General features: G+C 49.3%; 1 protein-coding gene and 1 long non-coding RNA gene across 7 annotated transcripts in view; one reads left to right on the top strand and one right to left on the bottom strand.

Annotated features, from left to right (window-relative positions):
- The window catches only part of LOC106589719 (uncharacterized), a 90,568-nt gene that overhangs the window by 40,751 nt on the left and 30,914 nt on the right, over positions 1–18,903 (top strand). The window lies entirely within an intron of this gene.
- srbd1 (S1 RNA binding domain 1) overlaps positions 9,013–18,903 on the bottom strand; it is a 104,802-nt gene continuing 94,911 nt past the window's right edge. For all 5 annotated transcript variants that reach the window (XM_014179988.2, XM_014179987.2, XM_014179990.2 and 2 more), the window contains exons 20-21: positions 11,166–11,350; positions 9,013–9,585 (exon numbers count right to left, since the gene is read on the bottom strand). In XM_014179988.2, the coding sequence (XP_014035463.1) occupies positions 9,293–9,585; positions 11,166–11,350 (478 nt within the window). In that variant the 3' untranslated portion in view covers positions 9,013–9,292. The remainder of the gene's footprint in view (positions 9,586–11,165; positions 11,351–18,903) is intronic.

The following is an 18,903-nucleotide window of genomic DNA, read 5'->3' on the forward strand; positions in this document are numbered from 1 at the left end:
TTGAAAGCCCAGAAATATTGGTTGGTAAAGGTACAATTACACACACTTGGATAAAAGGGCATGTAACAAAATCTACTCCTGTACATTGCAACACTCACATAGGCACACTCATGCAATGGATGTTAAACAGGGCTGTAAAGTTGTTTCCATAGAGTAAGCTTGCTGAGAGAATAGACAGGTCATTATGTATTTAGTCCTGGGTAAAAAATTAGGTGCCCGCTGTCTGCTTTTAACTCAACTGGTCACATGACCTCTAGAAGCCCATACGATTGGCCGGGTGTGTAACAGCAAGAACTGAGCAATTGATTGGGCTGGATGTAGAATTATGCATGCAGCCCGTGGAACCTTCCCAAACCGCAACATATTTCCAGACAGGTGAGACAGACGCACACGGAGGCCTCTCTAACGAGGCAGATTCCTGATCCAAAGCTGGGTCTCCATTGCATCCAAAGAATTTTAACAGCCGTCTTCATTTAAGAAAACGTTCATACCTACTTTGATTCAGTATAGATCTTCATTAGGCTTCATTACGTTCTCATGTTCCCCCCACAATAAAACCTCAAACCGGGGTACATTTTTGTGTTGCAGTTTGATTTCCTCTCCGGCCAGGATGAGAGTTCAGCTGGGATCTGAACCCGACTAGGGAACAATGCCCGAGCCGAGCAAAACACAGCCCAACCGATCTGCTGGATCTATACAGCATAACACCAACCGACCAACAGACCCACCAACCAGGGGAAAACACAGGAAATTCCAGCCTCCTGAACCCAAAGCCGACACAAGGCTGTGCTGTATTCCGGCCTGCTCCCAGATCTGATTGCAGCAGCAGACCATAGCAGAGTGAGACACTGAGGGGGTTAACATCATCCCCCCTCTCTCCCTCCTTCTCCTCCCCCCTGTATCACATTTCCCTACCCAAACACAGCCGCGCCCTGCTAGATCTCCCTCGTTTTAATTCATTCGTTCACCTATTTATTTTAAATCGGGATGAAATTACGTTTCATGCCAGTTCTTGGGCATATCCCCGTTGAGGGCCCAAGGAGGGTGGGGGGGGGGGTGCCTGTGTGGTCAGGACGTTGTGCTGAGCAGACATGGAATGACATCAGAGGGGCAATGGTGCTGCTGCAGTGTACTCTGGGTAACCTGAGAGAGGGTGTTGAGGATCGGGTGGACGTGGGAGGATGTTTGTGATTACAGTGCTGCCGTACTGCTACGTGTTTACACCGGTCTGACCGCCGGCCGCTCTGCTCCGTGTGTCTACTGCTATGCTGCTCTCCATGTCTCTCTCCCCTCTGACTGGTCAAGTGTTGGGCTATGCTATGGTAAAGTGATCCATTCAGGTTCCATCACGAGCATGGAGAATGCGTCTCAGCCCCATGGTATTGGAGAGTCAGACTTGATGAGGGCAGAGGCCTGGGAATGTCACTGGAGCCCCCAGGGCAATGTGCTGCTCTAAGTCTCCCTGCTCTACATGTCCCTACAGTACTCGACCCATCAACAGGTAGCCTAGCGGTTAAGAGCATTGGGCCAGTAACCAAAATGTCGCTGGTTTGAATCCCTGAGCTGGCAAGGTGGGGACATCTGTTGTTCTGCCCTTGAGCAAGGCATTTAACCCCCAACAATAACTGCTCCCAAAGCACCTCTCTGATTCAGAGGGGTTGGGTTAAATGCTGAAGGCATTTCGGTTGAATGCATTCAGTTGTGCAACTGACTAGGTATCCCCTTTCCCAACAGGCAAAATCATCTGTATTAGACCCTTTCTCTAGTCTAGCCCCTGAAAAGTACACTACAGGACACTAGGTTCATGCCACGATGGGAACTTTTCTCTGAGATGGCAACCCATGCATTTGTTTATGAACAGAAACTTCTTGAAAACGTCATGTATTTTTTGGTCCAGGAACTGTTTAGTATACATTTCAATATTTGTTTGAACAAAGCCCCGTTGAGTTTCTGCTCTTGGTTGCTGAACAACAACTTTTTTTCCTAGAGAAAATAAATTGTTCAATATTTCTCTATAATTTCACAGGAATCAATAGCACACAAACAAAAAACAACTGTAAATAGCCCTGGGGAAGCAGCTAAACAAACTCGGAATATTAGCTATGTCCTCTGATACAGTATTTGTTTTCTTCTTGAACAAGGTCATCTCAGTGAATGCTGAGGGAATCTACAGGGCATCAGACATCTCACGTAAAAAAATCACACAAAGTGCTTTCTCATGAATACACTTGCTATTTGCACTGTTGGCATATCTAACAAAAGGCTTGTAACTCAAAATGAATTTGTAGCACACTATAGGTCCTGAGTTATTTTCAGACTAACCAGGGCATATAACCAACACTCTTATTATGGTCAGTAAAAATGTAAATTGGCTCTAATGTTGGAGTGTATGCACAGTACTTGCTGTTAGAATAAAAGTATGTATTGTAACAGTGAGCAGAGCCCATCTGCTACCGTCTACTATGGCAGGGATGTGCTATAACACACTCCACACATGGCTAAAATCACACTCTTAACATGAAATGTTCCTTGCCTCCTTCCCTCTGTGCTCCGTTGGAAGATCGAGCAGACCAACGTTAGTAGAACACCAGAACACAGGTCCCAGCTGGCCCTCGGGAGACGACTTCCCTGCCATAGTCACCGTAGTCTGGAGCCTCCAGCGGCCATCTCTTAAAATAGGTCTCCTCGCCACTGGAAAGAGATCCCCTGAGCCAGACTGGTGCTCTGTGGTCGTATGAACTGGTCATGGGCTTTAAGGTATTAAACATAACAGTGTTGTGTTTGGCCTACAGCAGGATTCAGAGTAATCACTCAGCGGGAAACTCTGGCTCTTTCTGATGAGGCTTGAAACAAGCTCTCTGGCTTCGAAGATCAGTGAAATATGCTTTTATGATTTTCTTGTGTCCAGGGGGCAGAGAGTAACAGTGTTATAGTGATCAGAGGTGAGGTGGTGTTGGCTTGGAACATGTGGCTATAGCATGAGTAGTAGCTAAATTATAAAGCGAGAGTAATCAGAATGAATCAACTCCACAAGGTTGCTCAACCCCAATGTCCTCAAAAACACACTTACAATTCTCTAGTCTCTGTGCCAAAACAAGACAAACAGCTATAAATAACAGTCCCTTCCCTGACTATTCCCTCCACTATCATTTTCCCATAGGAAGTTACTGTATATCCAGTTCCCTGTCAGTAGTGTCCCTCTGGCCCTGCCCTCTAACCCAAGTCATTAGTAACCCTGCCTCCACTCCTGATGACAACAGAAAGAACTAAGGCAATGGTGAACGGCTGGAGGATTACTAGCATACATGAATGAGCAGGCTACTGAATCAATGACCATAGCTTTTCATGGATACTCCCTATACCTGGAATGACCTCCCGAAACGATCCCAGCTGTGCCCCATGATGTATATGTCTATGGCTGTGCCAGATAGCATCTGTGTTAATGCTAACCACTGACAGCTATTCAGTCTGCTGTGGCAAAAGCATAACTGGGTTAATAGCATTTCTACGTTAGCCTCAGCATTAATGGCTAGCTGAAATTGTGACTAAACAAACAGTTGCGCTGGCTGGCTGTGCCCAGAGGGCTGCGGAGGTGTTAGCAGCTGTGCTAACAGTTGTGCTGGTGGCCGGCCTAATGGAGCGCTGGGCTAATCGGGCCAGTGATTGTAGGGAATGATGACAGCCAAAGCTCTTCCTGTTCCTGAGCCGTTTGGCCATCAGGAAAAATAGATCATCATTAGCTGTCTGGGAGGAACAGGGCCAGCGGTACTCCAGCTAAATAGATTGCCCTCTTCCTTCCTCCTAACAGCTGACAGAGTAGTACCACACGGGTGGTGACCACCACCACCTCCATCACCATCGCTGCCACCGCAGTACAAGGAGCGGTATGTAATAGCTGAACAGATACTTGCGACCAGTGTTGTGGTACTCAAAACCAGTCTCGAGCCCACATTGTGGTGTGTCTAGGTTTTGTCTCAGTCTCGGATACTTTTTACTCGGTCTTGACTCAGTCTCAGACAATGAGGACTTTTTTCCAGAGACCAGCCAAGACCAGTGGAGTAAAAAAACACAAACCTTCGACAGGCCAAATATGCACGCTGCTTTCATGACACATTTATATATCTTAATACCTAATGAAACCTGGGCTTCCTACTTCACTCGTAACATTACGGTCTTTTAAATTTGTAGAAAAATATCCACAAACCTTGTCACAATGTTCTTGCTATGGTAGTAGGGGAGACTGGGTGAAACTGTTTGAGAGACGCACACTCGCTAAAGGGACAGCAGAAGAAAATATTTAGTATTTTTATCTATTGTTTAGAGACCGGTGATCTTAGCATGTTTTTACTACTCTGAATGCCTAAAGAATCCATATGTTCTTCTGAATGAACAGAAAAACATTTTTAGCTGTTATTGTGGTGGCGATCTGACAACTACAATCATGGCCTTGAATTGGAATCGCATTGGTCTGGTACCAGTCTTGACTCGGTCTCTGAGCCCTTGCCCCCCTCCCGATCTCGGCCTTGACTCGGTCTCCTTGACTGAGTGAAAAGGTTTGGGAACCCCTGTTCTACGGTCTGTAATGACTGACATGACAAGAGGAACTCATGATGCATTACTCCATCTTTTAAATGTCACCTTGTGCATTCTACTATTACAACTTTCAAAAGTAACTTTAAAGCCGGACTGAGTTTCCCCCTGCGCGCCCCACAGTTTGGGAACCGCTTTACTACAACACCATCACCAAGTGAATCAGCACTGGGATCCTGCCATACTGCGCCTCAGAAGAATGTTTCCCAGTGTATTCTGCTGATTTCCCCTTAAACCCCCTTCCTTCCTCTCGCTGGCCCGTGTTGGTCCCAGCTCTAGCTGTGATCCCTGTGGGATGGACATGAGATATGGATAAGAGATATGAATATGAATCAGTGTGAGAAAGTTGACTGGCGTCCTGTAAGGGACTCCTACATAAAGGCCTCCCCTATACTGAGGCCCTTGAGGGCCCTACCAAACCAAAACACTACTCTCCTGTCTCAGCTGTCAATCACCATCAGCCACCAACGGCGGCCACGACCCGGGGACAGGAAGGGGCCTGGCGTGTCCCAAAACACATCTCACTGTGCAGCCCTGGAGGGGGTTAGTGTGTTGTGTGTGTGTGTGTGTGTGTGTGTGTGTGTGTGTGTGTGTGTGTGTGTGTGGTAGGGGGGGGTGTAGGCCTAAATTGGGAGAAGACAAAATGACTTATACTCAGCAGTGGATGAGTGCAAGATTAATAAACAATCTCATGTCCACTATCCTTTTCCACTGAAGGTACATTTGCAAGCAATAGTCTGAAATGAAGCTATAGGGTGTGTGTGTGTGTGTGTGTGTGTGTGTGTCCTCCCATGCTGAGGTGAATCAACATCTGCAATTCTAAACACAACAAGGTATCCATTACCCCCACGTACACACAGCATTCTCCCCCTTCCTTCTCTGTCTCTCTCCCCCCAGTCCCTTATGTCTTTGTGGGGCCTGGAACACCTGGGCTGCTGTGAAAATATTTACCCAGAGAGGGCTAACTGCTGGAGGGGCTGCTCACCCCCTCCACCCTCATAATCAGTCTAAAGACATTATCCACTTATTGGAGATGAGCAGCAAGGCTGGAGGGGATGTGCAAGCGGGGTAACGTAGTTACGGTAATCGCCCCCGGTGCGGTGGGGTAGTGAATTTCAGCTCTGAACACCCGGAGAAGGGGACTGGCTCCCAGAAGGAAAGGCCGCTAATCAGACGCTCGCGCGCCACAGTTAATATTCCTCCTCGTTTGGGGACACAGGCCTTTATAAGCTCTGCTGATGAGGTGCGGAGAAAATGCAAAACAGCCAGCCAGTCACCTGCCTCCAGGCATCGCCACTGAGTGTATTAGAGAGAACAGTATTTGAATGACTATGTGCTGTAGATATACAGGGGGTTAGCAGATATGAAGAATCTCTAAATCTCTGTTTTATCACTTTTGTCTTTCATTATATTGAAGCCCCAGTACAGAGTTGATTCTTTGGGGATAATTGCTCATTCCTTGTATGAACTTAGCTACTTTGATCTAAGCTGTGTGTGTGGTGTGTGTGTGGTAAATTATGTGCAGGGTGTAAGGAGCTCATAAAACCCACAATCATACTGATGAGGTCAGAGAGAAGAAACCAGAGAAAGTATTTCATTTGCTGTGTCATTCTATACCTCCCTCACTCCTCCCTCATCCATCCCTCTCTCCCCACTGTCAACACGGTCACAAAAAGCCAGACACACTAACTCGCTGTAATAAGCCATCTCTGGCAGCTAGCTGAACCTCTGGTACTGTACAGTAACATGCTGTAATAAGCCATCTCTGGCAGCTAGCTGAACCTCTGGTACCGTACAGCAACATGCTGTAATAAGCCATCTCTGGCAGCTAGCTGAACCTCTGGTACCGTACAGCAACATGCTGTAATAAGCCATCTCTAGCAGCTAGCTGAACCTCTGGTACTGTACAGCAACATGCTGTAATAAGCCATCTCTAGCAGCTAGCTGAACCTCTGGTACCGTACAGCAACATGCTGTAATAAGCCATCTCTAGCAGCTAGCTGAACCTCTGGTACCGTACAGCAACATGCTGTAATAAGCCATCTCTAGCAGCTAGCTGAACCTCTGGTACCGTACAGCAACATGCTGTAATAAGCCATCTCTGGCAGCTAGCTGAACCTCTGGTACCGTACAGCAACATGCTGTAATAAGCCATCTCTGGCAGCTAGCTGAACCTCTGGTACCGTACAGCAACATGCTGTAATAAGCCATCTCTAGCAGCTAGCTGAACCTCTGGTACTGTACAGCAACATGCAGTTGGGACAGGATCATACAGTCCTGTACATTATTAGTCTCTGTGCTTTGCAGAGCGGCAGGTTACTGACTCATCGTAGGTGTGAGGGATATGGGTGACAGGTGCTGCTGGGAAGAGTTCAGAAAACTGGGGTATGAACTAGGGAAGCATTTCCCAAACTCAGTCCTGGGGACCTCAAGAGGTGCACGTTTTGGTTTTTACCCAAACATTACACAGCTGATTCAAATCATCAAAGCTTGATGACTATTTGATGATTTGAATCAGCTGTGTAATGTTCGGGCAAAAATCACAACATGCACCTCTTGGGGTCCCCAGGACTGAGTTTGGAGAACGCTGAACTAGGGTATGACTTTAGCTCAATATCAGTTTGAGAGCAGATGATCCATGCTGTGGTTCACCAGTCTATGAATACATTCCCCCGCTATTGCCAAAAGACCACAATGTTAATCTCTAAACTCAGTGAAAATTACACATTTGTAATATGTCTATTTTTTGGAAAACTTACTTTCATTCTTATAGCCGCATTGCTGAGAGGTGAACCTGCAAGTTAACATTTTATTGTACTGTGTACAACATGTGTATGCTGTGCATATGACAAATAAACTTGACATTGAAAAGACATGTTTCATACCCTGGCACTAAATCCTTACATCCACCCAACCCTAAGCTGGTTGGTTTACTGTTGGCCTCTGCCCATCTCCCCATCATCAAGCACTATGTCATTGTGGGGAGATGACTCAGAGCCCAATAGGGCTGGAAGGAGGTGGAGGATACAATCTATTACACAACCTTCATAAAGTGACCTCACACCAGGACTTAGTCTCTCACACACACAAGGCCAACTGGGAGATCTCTTTCCATTTTGCACACCATGGATGTTTTCATTACCCCTCCGTGGACAAACGTCGAATACTGAAGTCAGTGTTAAACCGTGAGGTCTTGTTGGGCAGTGAGCCAACCTCTATGGGACAGAGATGGGAGAGATGGATGAATGGTCATAGAACTCAGTCAGAAACACAGCAGAGAGAGCACAGAGAAGGCAGGATCCCTCCCATCCTCACCGTTAGTCATTTGAATCAGCCTCTGCCGAGGCCGGCTGCAGCCTGCCTTCTGTTGTAATAATTACAACTTGTTTGGGGGGGGCTCCACCAGTGTGTTTGATAGACATACCCGACAGTAGCTGCCAGTCAAATTGCCTCTGGTATCTGCGTGGTCACGTTCAGAGGGGAGAGTGACTTGTGCTCCTGAAGAGAGGGTTGTAATGACACTGGTCTCCCCTTGTGAAGTGGCTCTCACTGGCTGGACAGGACCGTGTGGGGAGACCATGGAAAGCTCTGTGTGTCTAGGAGCCCAAGTGAGAGGGAAAAGATTGAACACACTCCTGTCAGACCCTACTTCTCTCACACACGCCACAGATGGACCACACACACAGTGAGAGAGAAAATAGAAGAGAGAACATGAAAAATGACAACACTACCGAAAAGCTAAGCGATTTATAATCCTGATTAGGAGACGACATGAAAAATGACAAAGCCACTCAAACACTAAACAATAACACTGATTTGGAAACTAAAGAGACAACACAAGGGAGCGTGCATGAAGCCAATCGGCATGTATAGTCTTTCATCACTACAAAGCACTGCCACTGTTGGTCAGTCTTGATGAAACAACTCTGTAACACAATGACAGTGTTAGATGCACTATGCAAATGCCCCTTCTATCCTGGAGGGAGCAACACTGGTTGGGTATTCTCCAAGGTTTACACAGGGGACTCCAGCAGGCTTGTGTGTGCCTTATTGATGCATTGCTCAATGTGTGCCACATAAACACAAACAGATTGGATAATACAGAGGGGAATATGGGATTCATTTTGAAGCGTATGATTAGTGCGGCACAGCGGCTCTGTCCTGGGATAATTGTGTCTGGGCTCCTTTCGCTGTGGCCCTCTGGCTTACTCCCCCTGCCCCGCCCCTCCCCTCAGAGACTGTCAATCAACTCACTGGCAGGGCCGGGTAACAAGACAGCAGAGACACCGTCTGATACTTGCCACAGTAACAGCATCCAGCAGGTGAGAATAATTTAAATGAGTACCTAGCCAATCATCACTTAACAGACAATGTCACAATACTGGGTTTTACAAAAATTCAGTTAGGCTTGATTTTCATCACTTTGGTTGATCATTTTCCATTTATTAACACATTTCTCAAAACATGTTTAAACATGGTTTTTAAAATAATACAAACTGAGGCATAAAGAGTTGGTCTAACATACTGAAAACTACATGTCAGTAATGACACTTCAACATCCATGTCAGTATCTTCTGTCACAGAGATGCTCTAGTAGTGGCTACACAGAAGGGTCGCGTTCAGGTAGTTATTTTACTGTTTTTATAACATTTTCGCCCTACTGAACATGACCCAACAAAGCCATGGTCCAGTGCACACTGGTCTATCTGAGGACCCGTATGAGGTCCAGTCCAATGCGGCCCCGCTGAGGGTCCACGTTGAGCACCCTGACCTCCACCTTCTCCCCGGGGCCCAGGGCTAGGCTGCGTCTCCTCTGGTCAGCTGGCAGCTTGTCTGGGGTGATGTACTTCTTATGGATGAGCCCGTTGCGGCCCACTCCGATGTCCACGAAGGCCCCGAACAGAGTGGCGTTTTCCACCCGGCCCGTCAGAACCACCCCCTCTCTCAGGTCACTCATAGACACAATGCCACGCTTGAAGTCTGCCTTCTCGAAGTCTGCGGGGGAGTGAAAGAGAGAAGGAGAGAAAGGAAAGGAGGGAGGTTAAACAGTGGAATGAAGAACAGATATCATATTTCTAAGCAGGATACACAATATTTGCTTCTGCATACTTCCACATTCCTCACGGGCTTTGCTTTTTCAGTTTTCCATTTTGTCCGTTTTCTGGAGCATTAACTTCAGCATGGGCTCACGGTCCAGGAAACACTCATCTACAATTATCCTCTTCTAACACCCGAATCTCATGCTATCTGTTGACACAGCTGAGTATGCACTGAGACACATCACAACAGAACCTGAGCACCTCAACCTGCTGCTGAACCCATGACCTCCAGACGCTGACACCCAGCTCCCAACACACTACCCTACACACCCCTCTCTCATTCAATATGATTGACAGTCGCCCATGACTGATCTGAACTCACTGCACCAGTGCTGCTACCAGCATGCCCTTTAGAGACAGAACATGACAATGGAACATTTCTGTTCAGGATTGAAGCCAAGTCAACACTTGAGGCTGTAGATCGCTCCATTTCTCTACCGCACTTCATACTTGTCAGCAATGACCAGCCAGTCTACAAACTGATACACTTAGGACAGACAGACAGAGTGCCAGTGGTCTGGGTTGGGATTCTGGCATCTCTCCCCTCATATCATCCCCCACTCTCTCTCTCATCTACCTCCCCTTCATACTGAAGATCCAACCCCCTGCCCAGTTCCCCAGAGCCTGTGTGTTTGAGGGGCCTAGACTGGGCCGGGCAGCGCTCCAGGCTTTGATGTCCCCTGTCATCATTTGGAGGGGGAAGACCCAGGTCGTTACTGTCCTGCCTGCCGACAGATATATCATTAATGAGAAAGAGGCTCTTCTCTTTAAGGAGAAATCCAGAACTACACTGCCGCGTCCTCCACGGTGACCTCCCCTGTGGCGTCTAGTTGAGAAAAACTAAGATCATCTATAAAACCACAACACGGCCTCTGCTACAACCACTAGGTGAGAGAAGCACAACACTGTTTTCCTGCAGGGACGGGTGATAACAGCATATCACGTTTCATGACGAGGAGGAGGCATGCTTTTTGAGATGACTGGATCACTTTCTAACTGTTCTACAATAGGAACCAGCTGACCAATTTAACCAGCTGACCAAGAACCACAGAGCGAGAGAGAGAGAGAGAGAGAGAGAGAGAGAGAGAGAGAGAGAGAGACAGAGAGAGAGAGACAGAGAGAGACAGAGAGAGAGAGAGAGAGAGAGAGAGAGAGACAGAGACAGAGAGAGACAGAGAGAGAGACAGAGAGAGAGAGAGAGAGAGAGAGAGAGAGAGAGAGAGAGAGAGAGAGAGAGAGAGACGGAGAGGCCCAGTCTTATTAAATGACAGGTTGGGTCAGTGCTTGGGCTGGGCTGGAGTAGGATAACATTCATAACAGGCCCGTTGATATGGGTGAGATGTAGTAATGGTCCTCAGGAGAGGGGTCCAGTAAAGGGTGAATGGCTTTAGATACGGCCCAGGACAAGGCTCTGACACCAGACTTGTGTAATAGGACTATAGTGACAGTAGGTCTGGGACAGAGGTGAGGTTTTACCTTGGCGGATGTCAAAGCCAGGAGGCTGGGTGAGTCCGTCTATGATGAGCTGCAGTGTGTCTGGGGTGGTGTTGAGAGTTCCAGCCAGGGCCTCTAGACCTTGACATTTCACACTGGCCTCCACACACTGTCTGAGCTCTGGCCGGCCCATCTGGTCCACACTACCCCCTACCAGGGACAGGAAACTAGGGAGAGGAGAGACAGGGGAGTCAGACACAGCATCATCATAATGTATATATATAATAACATGGGATTTATATTTCGCGTCTTAAGGACCCAAAGTCGCTTATCAGGGACACAACACAATACAATACAATACATGGACTGGTGCATTTAACTACGAACAAACACAGACAGAGAAACAAAAAAGCCCTAAGTAATGATCTGGTGTCCTGCCAGCCTGCTGGTATGAGAAGCCTGCCTGCTGCTGTAAGAAGCCTGCCTGCCAGCCTGCTGGTATGAGAAGCCTGCCTGCTGCTGTAAGAAGCCTGCCTGCCAGCCTGCTGCTGTAAGAAGCCTGCCTGCCAGCCTGCTGGTATGAGAAGCCTGCCTGCCAGCCTGCTGGTGTGAGAAGCCTGCCTGCTGCTGTAAGAAGCCTGCCTGCCAGCCTGCTGTTGTAAGAAGCCTGCCTGCCAGCCTGCTGGTATGAGAAGCCTGCCTGCTGCTGTAAGAAGCCTGCCTGCCAGCCTGCTGCTGTAAGAAGCCTGCCTGCCAGCCTGCTGGTATGAGAAGCCTGCCTGCCAGCCTGCTGGTATGAGAAGCCTGCCTGCTGCTGTAAGAAGCCTGCCTGCCAGCCTGCTGCTGTAAGAAGCCTGCCTGCCAGCCTGCTGGTATGAGAAGCCTGCCTGCCAGCCTGCTGGTGTGAGAAGCCTGCCTGCTGCTGTAAGAAGCCTGCCTGCCAGCCTGCTGTTGTAAGAAGCCTGCCTGCCAGCCTGCTGGTATGAGAAGCCTGCCTGCTGCTGTAAGAAGCCTGCCTGCCAGCCTGCTGCTGTAAGAAGCCTGCCTGCCAGCCTGCTGGTGTGAGAAGCCTGCCTGCCAGCCTGCTGGTGTGAGAAGCCTGCCTGCCAGCCTGCCGGTGTGAGAAGCCAGCCTGCTGGTGTGAGAAGCCCGCCTGCCTGCCTGCTGGTGTGAGAAGCCTCCCTGCTGGTGTGAGAAGCCTCCCTGCCAACCTGCTGGTGTGAGAAGCCTGCCTGCCTGCCGGTGTGGCCAGCCTTCCGGTGTGGCCAGCCTTCCGGTGTGGCCAGCCTGCTGGTGTTGCCAGCCTGCCAGTGTAGCCAGCCTGCCAATGTGGCCATCCTGCCTGCCTGCTGGTGTGAGAAGCCTGCCTGCCTGCCTGCTGGTGTGAGAAGCTTGCCTGCATGCTGATATGAGAAGCCTGCCTGCCTGCTGATATGAGAAGCCTGCCTGCCTGCCGATGTGAGATGCCTGCCTGCCTGCCGATGTGAGATGCCTGCCTGCCAGCCTGCTGATGTGAGAAGCCTGCCAGCCTGGTGATGTAAGAAGCCTGCCAGCCTGCTGATGTAAGAAGCCTGCTGATGTGAGAAGTCTGCCTGCCTGCTGATGTGAGAAGCCTGCCTGCCTGCTGTTGTGAGAAGCCTGCCTGCTGTTGTGAGAAGCCTGCCAGCCTGCCTGAGGAGCCGGAGTTACGGAGGGAGACAGGCAGCCCCCCCTGCTCCTAACCCATCTCCATCCATCCATCCTCTCTCCTGCTCGCTCTCTGTCCCTGCAGGCCAGTTCACACACAGGTGGGGTAAGCAGTCTTAATGAATGACTTTTTAACTGCGCTCCATGGTGGGCCGCAGCACGTGTGCCTGGCCCCCTGGCAGACCAATTGAGAGGCCTCAGGGTGAATGGGAGGAGGAGAGGGAGAGAGGGGGATTGAGGTGTGAGAATAATTATGCCCTAAATCTCTGGTTTCAGAGTCCCAGCTCATGCTCTCTCTGTTCATAAGTGCACACTGCGGGGACGTCACCCCTCACCTCTCCATAAATCACCTCTGTCTACGCAGGCTGGTAAACACCATCGCCACCGAGACCTGGAAGCCCGCCCCTGCTCAACCTGGACTGGAGCACTCAGCCGCCAGCAGGCAGGCCCATCCCACTTTCTGAATAATATCTCATCACTCCATGAATGAGCATCCATTCAAACTGACCATCACATAACATGATAGGAACCATCCTAGACACAATCAGAATGACTAAAATATGTGTCAAGAAACTACTAACAGGTGCAAATCCAGAACTCTGAATCTGGATCTGAATTGTAATCCCTCAAAGTGTGCACTTGTACAGAGCAGACAGCCAACAGACAGTACACTCTTAGAAAGAAGCTGGTATCTAGAACCTAGGGGTGTAGGCCCAAGGGATGGGGTCAGACTGGCCAGAGGTGCCTGTAGGATTGCAGGGGGTCTGAAAGTTCTATAGGGGGTTGTGGAGGGGGGGGGCAGTAGGAATCCAGGCCACAGCTGAGGGCAGGAGGACCCGCTAGGCAGCTATCGTCGGTGATGGATGTCCGTCTGTTGTCGTGGAATCCTGACGCCAGCTACTCAGCAGCAGCTGTCCTCCCTGTGACTGACAGAGCAGGTGGGTCCAGGCCACACCCACTTCCTGTAGCTGCCCCAGAGGACGACTGCTGCTGGAAAGACACATTCATAATGTACACACACAGAACCTACTCTTATTAATACACAGACATGCACACACACACGTCTCGTTGACAAGTGCAGTTGGCTGTGGAGATGTAACTCTACACAGGCTGTGTACAAACTGTACAGTGCAGCTGTAGGGGTCTCTGTCCAGCCACGCTCACCCCTTGCCGTTCGACCTCTGACCCCGAGCTTGTCTCTGGTGCCCTTAAATGGTGCCCTTAAACTGTGGCCTCTATCTATCCAGACCCTCCAGTGTCCTTAAGAACTAACCCACAGACCTGGTAGGATCCTCTGGCACTGAGAAGGCCAGACACAGGGATAGAATGACCACATAGGAGAAACACTCCCTAATAAATAGAGTTTACAGTCAGTCAGTCAGTCAGTCAGTCAGTCAGTCAGTCAGTCAGTTAGTAAGCATCCTGCTCAGCTCACCAAGGTAAAGCATAAAAAAGAAAAATAGAAAAGTCCCCTGAGTGAATTATGAGGTTCTGAAAAATAGTGAAAAGTACACACGGAGCACATAGTAACAGACTTGCTGGGTCTCCATGTTGGCTCTCCTGGCTGGCTGATGACTTCCAGCCTGGCTCAGTTAGAGTCACGTGGCAGGCAGGCAGCTCACATCACTCCAGATCACTTTACCTCTCTAGCCACACAACACGGAGTGTGCATGTGGGCTCTGTGTAGCCCGATCAATACACACTATGGTCAAGTAAAGCACAACATACTGAACCAAAGCATACAAATACACACACACACACACACACACACACACACACAAAAAATTCTAAAAAGAAACACACACACAAAGCTATCATGGAACTCAACCAATGCCCCCCAGCTATCATCTATCTAGATCAGGCAACAAACCAGACAAAACAAAACAGTAAAATAAGAAGCCTTTCTTCAGAAACACCCCTCTCCCACTCTCCCTTCCTCCCTGATTTCTGTGCTGGTCATCAGAGCCACAGAGGTAGTGTGTCTCTCCTGGAGGGGGTAGGGGGAACACGGGGTGATTTATGAACAGGCACAGCGCAGGCCCTGGTGGTGGTTGTGGCGGGTGGGCGGTAGGGTGGCGTCTTTGGTTTGGGCGGGGGTGTTCTGCAGGGCTCGGGTTTCAGCCTGGTGTGTTTGTGTTTAAGGGGTACCAGGGAGGGAGCTCAGCCATGGGCCTCTGCTTCTCGCTCGAGGCCCAGTGAGTACCCTCTCCACCTCTCCTCTCCCTCTGGGTGGTGGTAATGAGAACCAGTGGTGACGGGGCCAGAGCGCTGGGCGAGGCCCAGTGAGTACCCTCTCCACCTCTCCTCTCCCTCTGGGTGGTGGTAATGAGAACCAGTGGTGACGGGGCCAGAGCGCTGGGCGAGGCCCAGTGAGTACCCTCTCCACCTCTCCTCTCCCTCTGGGTGGTGGTAATGAGAACCAGTGGTGACGGGGCCAGAGCGCTGGGCGAGGCCCAGTGAGTACCCTCTCCACCTCTCCTCTCCCTCTGGGTGGTGGTAATGAGAACCAGTGGTGACGGGGCCAGAGCGCTGGGCGAGGCCCAGTGAGTACCCTCTCCACCTCTCCTCTCCCTCTGGGGGGTGGTAATGAGAACCAGTGGTGACGGGGCCAGAGCGCTGGGCGAGGCCCAGTGAGTACCCTCTCCACCTCTCCTCTCCCTCTGGGTGGTGGTAATGAGAACCAGTGGTGACGGGGCCAGAGCGCTGGGCGAGGCCCAGTGAGTACCCTCTCCACCTCTCCTCTCCCTCTGGGTGGTGGTAATGAGAACCAGTGGTGACGGGGCCAGAGCGCTGGACGAGGCCCAGGGCTACACACAGAGAGAGGCTGGGTGGGCCTCAGCATAGAGCCTGTCCAGATCCACCTTGAAGGAGTTAAGAGAGTTGACCCAGTCTATTACACAGCCAGCCCGCCAGCCAGCCAGCCAGCCAAGTGGGCTCTCAATCATCACTTCTGTACCGCATACTGAACAGTAGGTGAATATTTTTGATAATATTTACATTTTAGTCATTTAGCAGACGCTCTTATTCGGAGCAACTAACAGGCGCGATTAGGGTTAAGTGCCTTGCTCAAGGGCATATCGCAAGATTTGTCACCTAGTCGGCTCGGGGATTCAAACCAGCAACCTTTCGGTTAATGGTCCAACACTCTGAACTGCTAGGCTACCTGCTGCCCCAATTGATAAAGTGTACTGCACTGTTGAGGAGAGCATTACATTGTGCCGTTTACACCCTGTATCCTGTGCACGTAACAAATAAACTTTGATTTGATTTGTGGACTGAAGATCTGACACTCAACATCTATGACTGACACTACACGCATGACTTTTACTGGGGTAGATGATTCACCGTAATTGTCTCATTATGTTCAGTGCAACTCTTAAGTACACTATGTACTGCAAATAGTCTACTCTAAAATCCAGTTCTATGCATCCACACTATTCAATGCAGACAGCAGGCCATTGTGGATGGATGACTGTGTGTGAGTTTGGTTATATCTGTGTGTGTATTAGTCGTTCCCAGCGGTGTGGCTGAGTGTATCAGGTTCATCACATTAGAGCAACAGGATCCTCCATGACTGCCTGCTGGCCCACGCCTCACACATCAGCTGTAATGCAACAGTATCAGCCCCCAAAACCCAATAAAGGCTGCCACACGCCTGCTAGGATCAAATGTGGGATTGATTTAAGCCTCTGTCCTCCCCCATACACTGTACCAGGATCTGTGATATGTGTTAAAGGGAGGAACAGCGTAGGGTTTTAATATAACGCTCAAAGTCACTGTGAGATTTACCTTAAAACCTGTTTTCATTTACAGTAACGGCTGAGCAGATAAGATTTCACTAACATCAAACAATAAGGAACTGTTAAAAGGAGGTTCCAAGTATTTGCTTATCTGGCCTCTGAATTGTACTGCCAGTATGTGTGTGAGAGAGGGGTAGAGATCGGGGAAGAGGGGAGGGTGCCAGAGAGGAAAAGAGGGATGTGTCTGTGAGCTGTGTCCAAATGGGTTACAGATTGTTGGGAATCTCTCATGCTTGTCAGTGTCATTATAAAGCCATCGTTCAGACAGACGCCGTGTTCGCTTCATTAGTCTCAAGCCATTCCTCCAGCTCTGGACACAACCAGGGCTCTGGGGCTGGCTAACCCACATACTGTGCCACACTATATTAGGAATAACCCAAATTCCCTCATTTCCAAAATCATGACTTAAATTCTTCCAGTACTGAACAGCTGCACAGATTTTTCTGGGAAGAGAGAGACAGAGAGAGAGAGAGATTGCTTGCTAGTGGTCACGCATGGTCTAGTCAACCCATTCTGTCTGTATAATGACAATTGGCAATAAGAGACCAGCAGCATTAAGACCAGCAGCATTAAGAGAACCTCCTCCATTAGGACCAGCAGCACTAAGAGAACCTCTTCCAATAGGACCAGCAGCATTAAGAGGACTTCCTCCATTAGGACCAGCAGCATTAAGAGGACTTCCTCCATTAGGACCAGCAGCATTAAGAAAACCTCCTCCATTAGGACCAGCAGCATTAAGAGGACCTCCATTAGGACTAGCAGCATTAAGAGGACCTCCTCCATTAGGACCCGCAGCATTAAGAGAACCTCCTCCATTAGGACCAGCAGCATTAAGAGGACCTCCTCCATTAGGACCCGCAGCATTAAGAGAACCTCCTCCATTAGGACCAGCAGCATTAAGAGGACCTCCATTAGGACCAGCAGCATTAAGAAAACCTCCATTAGGACTAGCAGCATTAAGAGGACCTCCTCCATTAGGACTAGCAGCATTAAGAGGACCTCCTCCATTAGGACCAGCAGCATTAAGAGGACCTCCTCCATTAGGACCAGCAGCATTAAGAGAACCTCCTCTATTAGGACCAGCAGCATTAAGAGGACCTCCTCCATTAGGACCAGCAGCATTAAGAGGACCTCCTCCATTAGGACCAGCAGCATTAAGAGAACCTCCTCCATTAGGACCAGCAGCATTAAGAGGACCTCCTCCATTAGGACCAGCAGCATTAAGAAAACCTCCTCCATTAGGACCAGCAGCATTAAGAGAACCTCCTCCATTAGGACCAGCAGCATTAAGAGAACCTCCTCCATTAGGACCAGCAGCATTATTAAGAGAACCTCCTCCATTAGGACCAGCAGCATTAAGAGGACCTCCATTAGGACCAGCAGCATTAAGAGAACCTCCATTAGGACCAGCAGCATTAAGAGAACCTCCATTAGGACTAGCAGCATTAAGAGAACCTCCATTAGGACCAGCAGCATTAAGAGGACCTCCTCCATTAGGTCCAGCAGCATTAAGAGGACCTCCTCTATTAGGACCAACAGCATTAAGAGGACCTCCTCCATTAGGACCAGCAGCGTTAAGAGGACCTCCTCCATTAGGACCAGCAGCATTAAGAGAACCTCCTCCATTAGGACCAGCAGCATTAAGAAAACCTCCTCCATTAGGACCAGCAGCATTAAGAGGACCTCCTCCATTAGGACCAGCAGCATTAAGAGGACCTCCTCCATTAGGACCAGCAGCATTAAGAGGACCTCCTCCATTAGGACCAGCAGCATTAAGAGGACCTCCTCCATTAGGACCAGCAGCATTAAGAGGACCTCCTCCATTAGGACCAGCAGCATTAAGAGGACCTCCTCCATTAGGACCAGCAGCATTATTAAGAGAACCTCCTCCATTAGGACCAGCAGCATTATTAAGAGAACCTCCTCCATTAGGACCAGCAGCATTAAGAGGACCTCCTCCATTAGGACCAGCAGCATTATTAAGAGAACCTCCTCCATTAGGACCAGCAGCATTATTAAGAGAACCTCCTCCATTAGGACCAGCAGCATTAAGAGGACCTCCTCCATTAGGACCAGCAGCATTATTAAGAGAACCTCCTCCATTAGGACCAGCAGCATTATTAAGAGAACCTCCTCCATTAGGACCAGCAGCATTAAGAGAACCTCCTCCATTAGGACCAGCAGCATTAAGAGAACCTCCTCCATTAGGACCAGCAGCATTATTAAGAGAACCTCCTCCATTAGGACCAGCAGCATTATTAAGAGAACCTCCTCCATTAGGACCAGCAGCATTA

This window comes from Salmo salar, chromosome ssa28, assembly GCF_905237065.1.
Source record: "Salmo salar chromosome ssa28, Ssal_v3.1, whole genome shotgun sequence".
Lineage (NCBI taxonomy): Eukaryota > Metazoa > Chordata > Actinopteri > Salmoniformes > Salmonidae > Salmo > Salmo salar.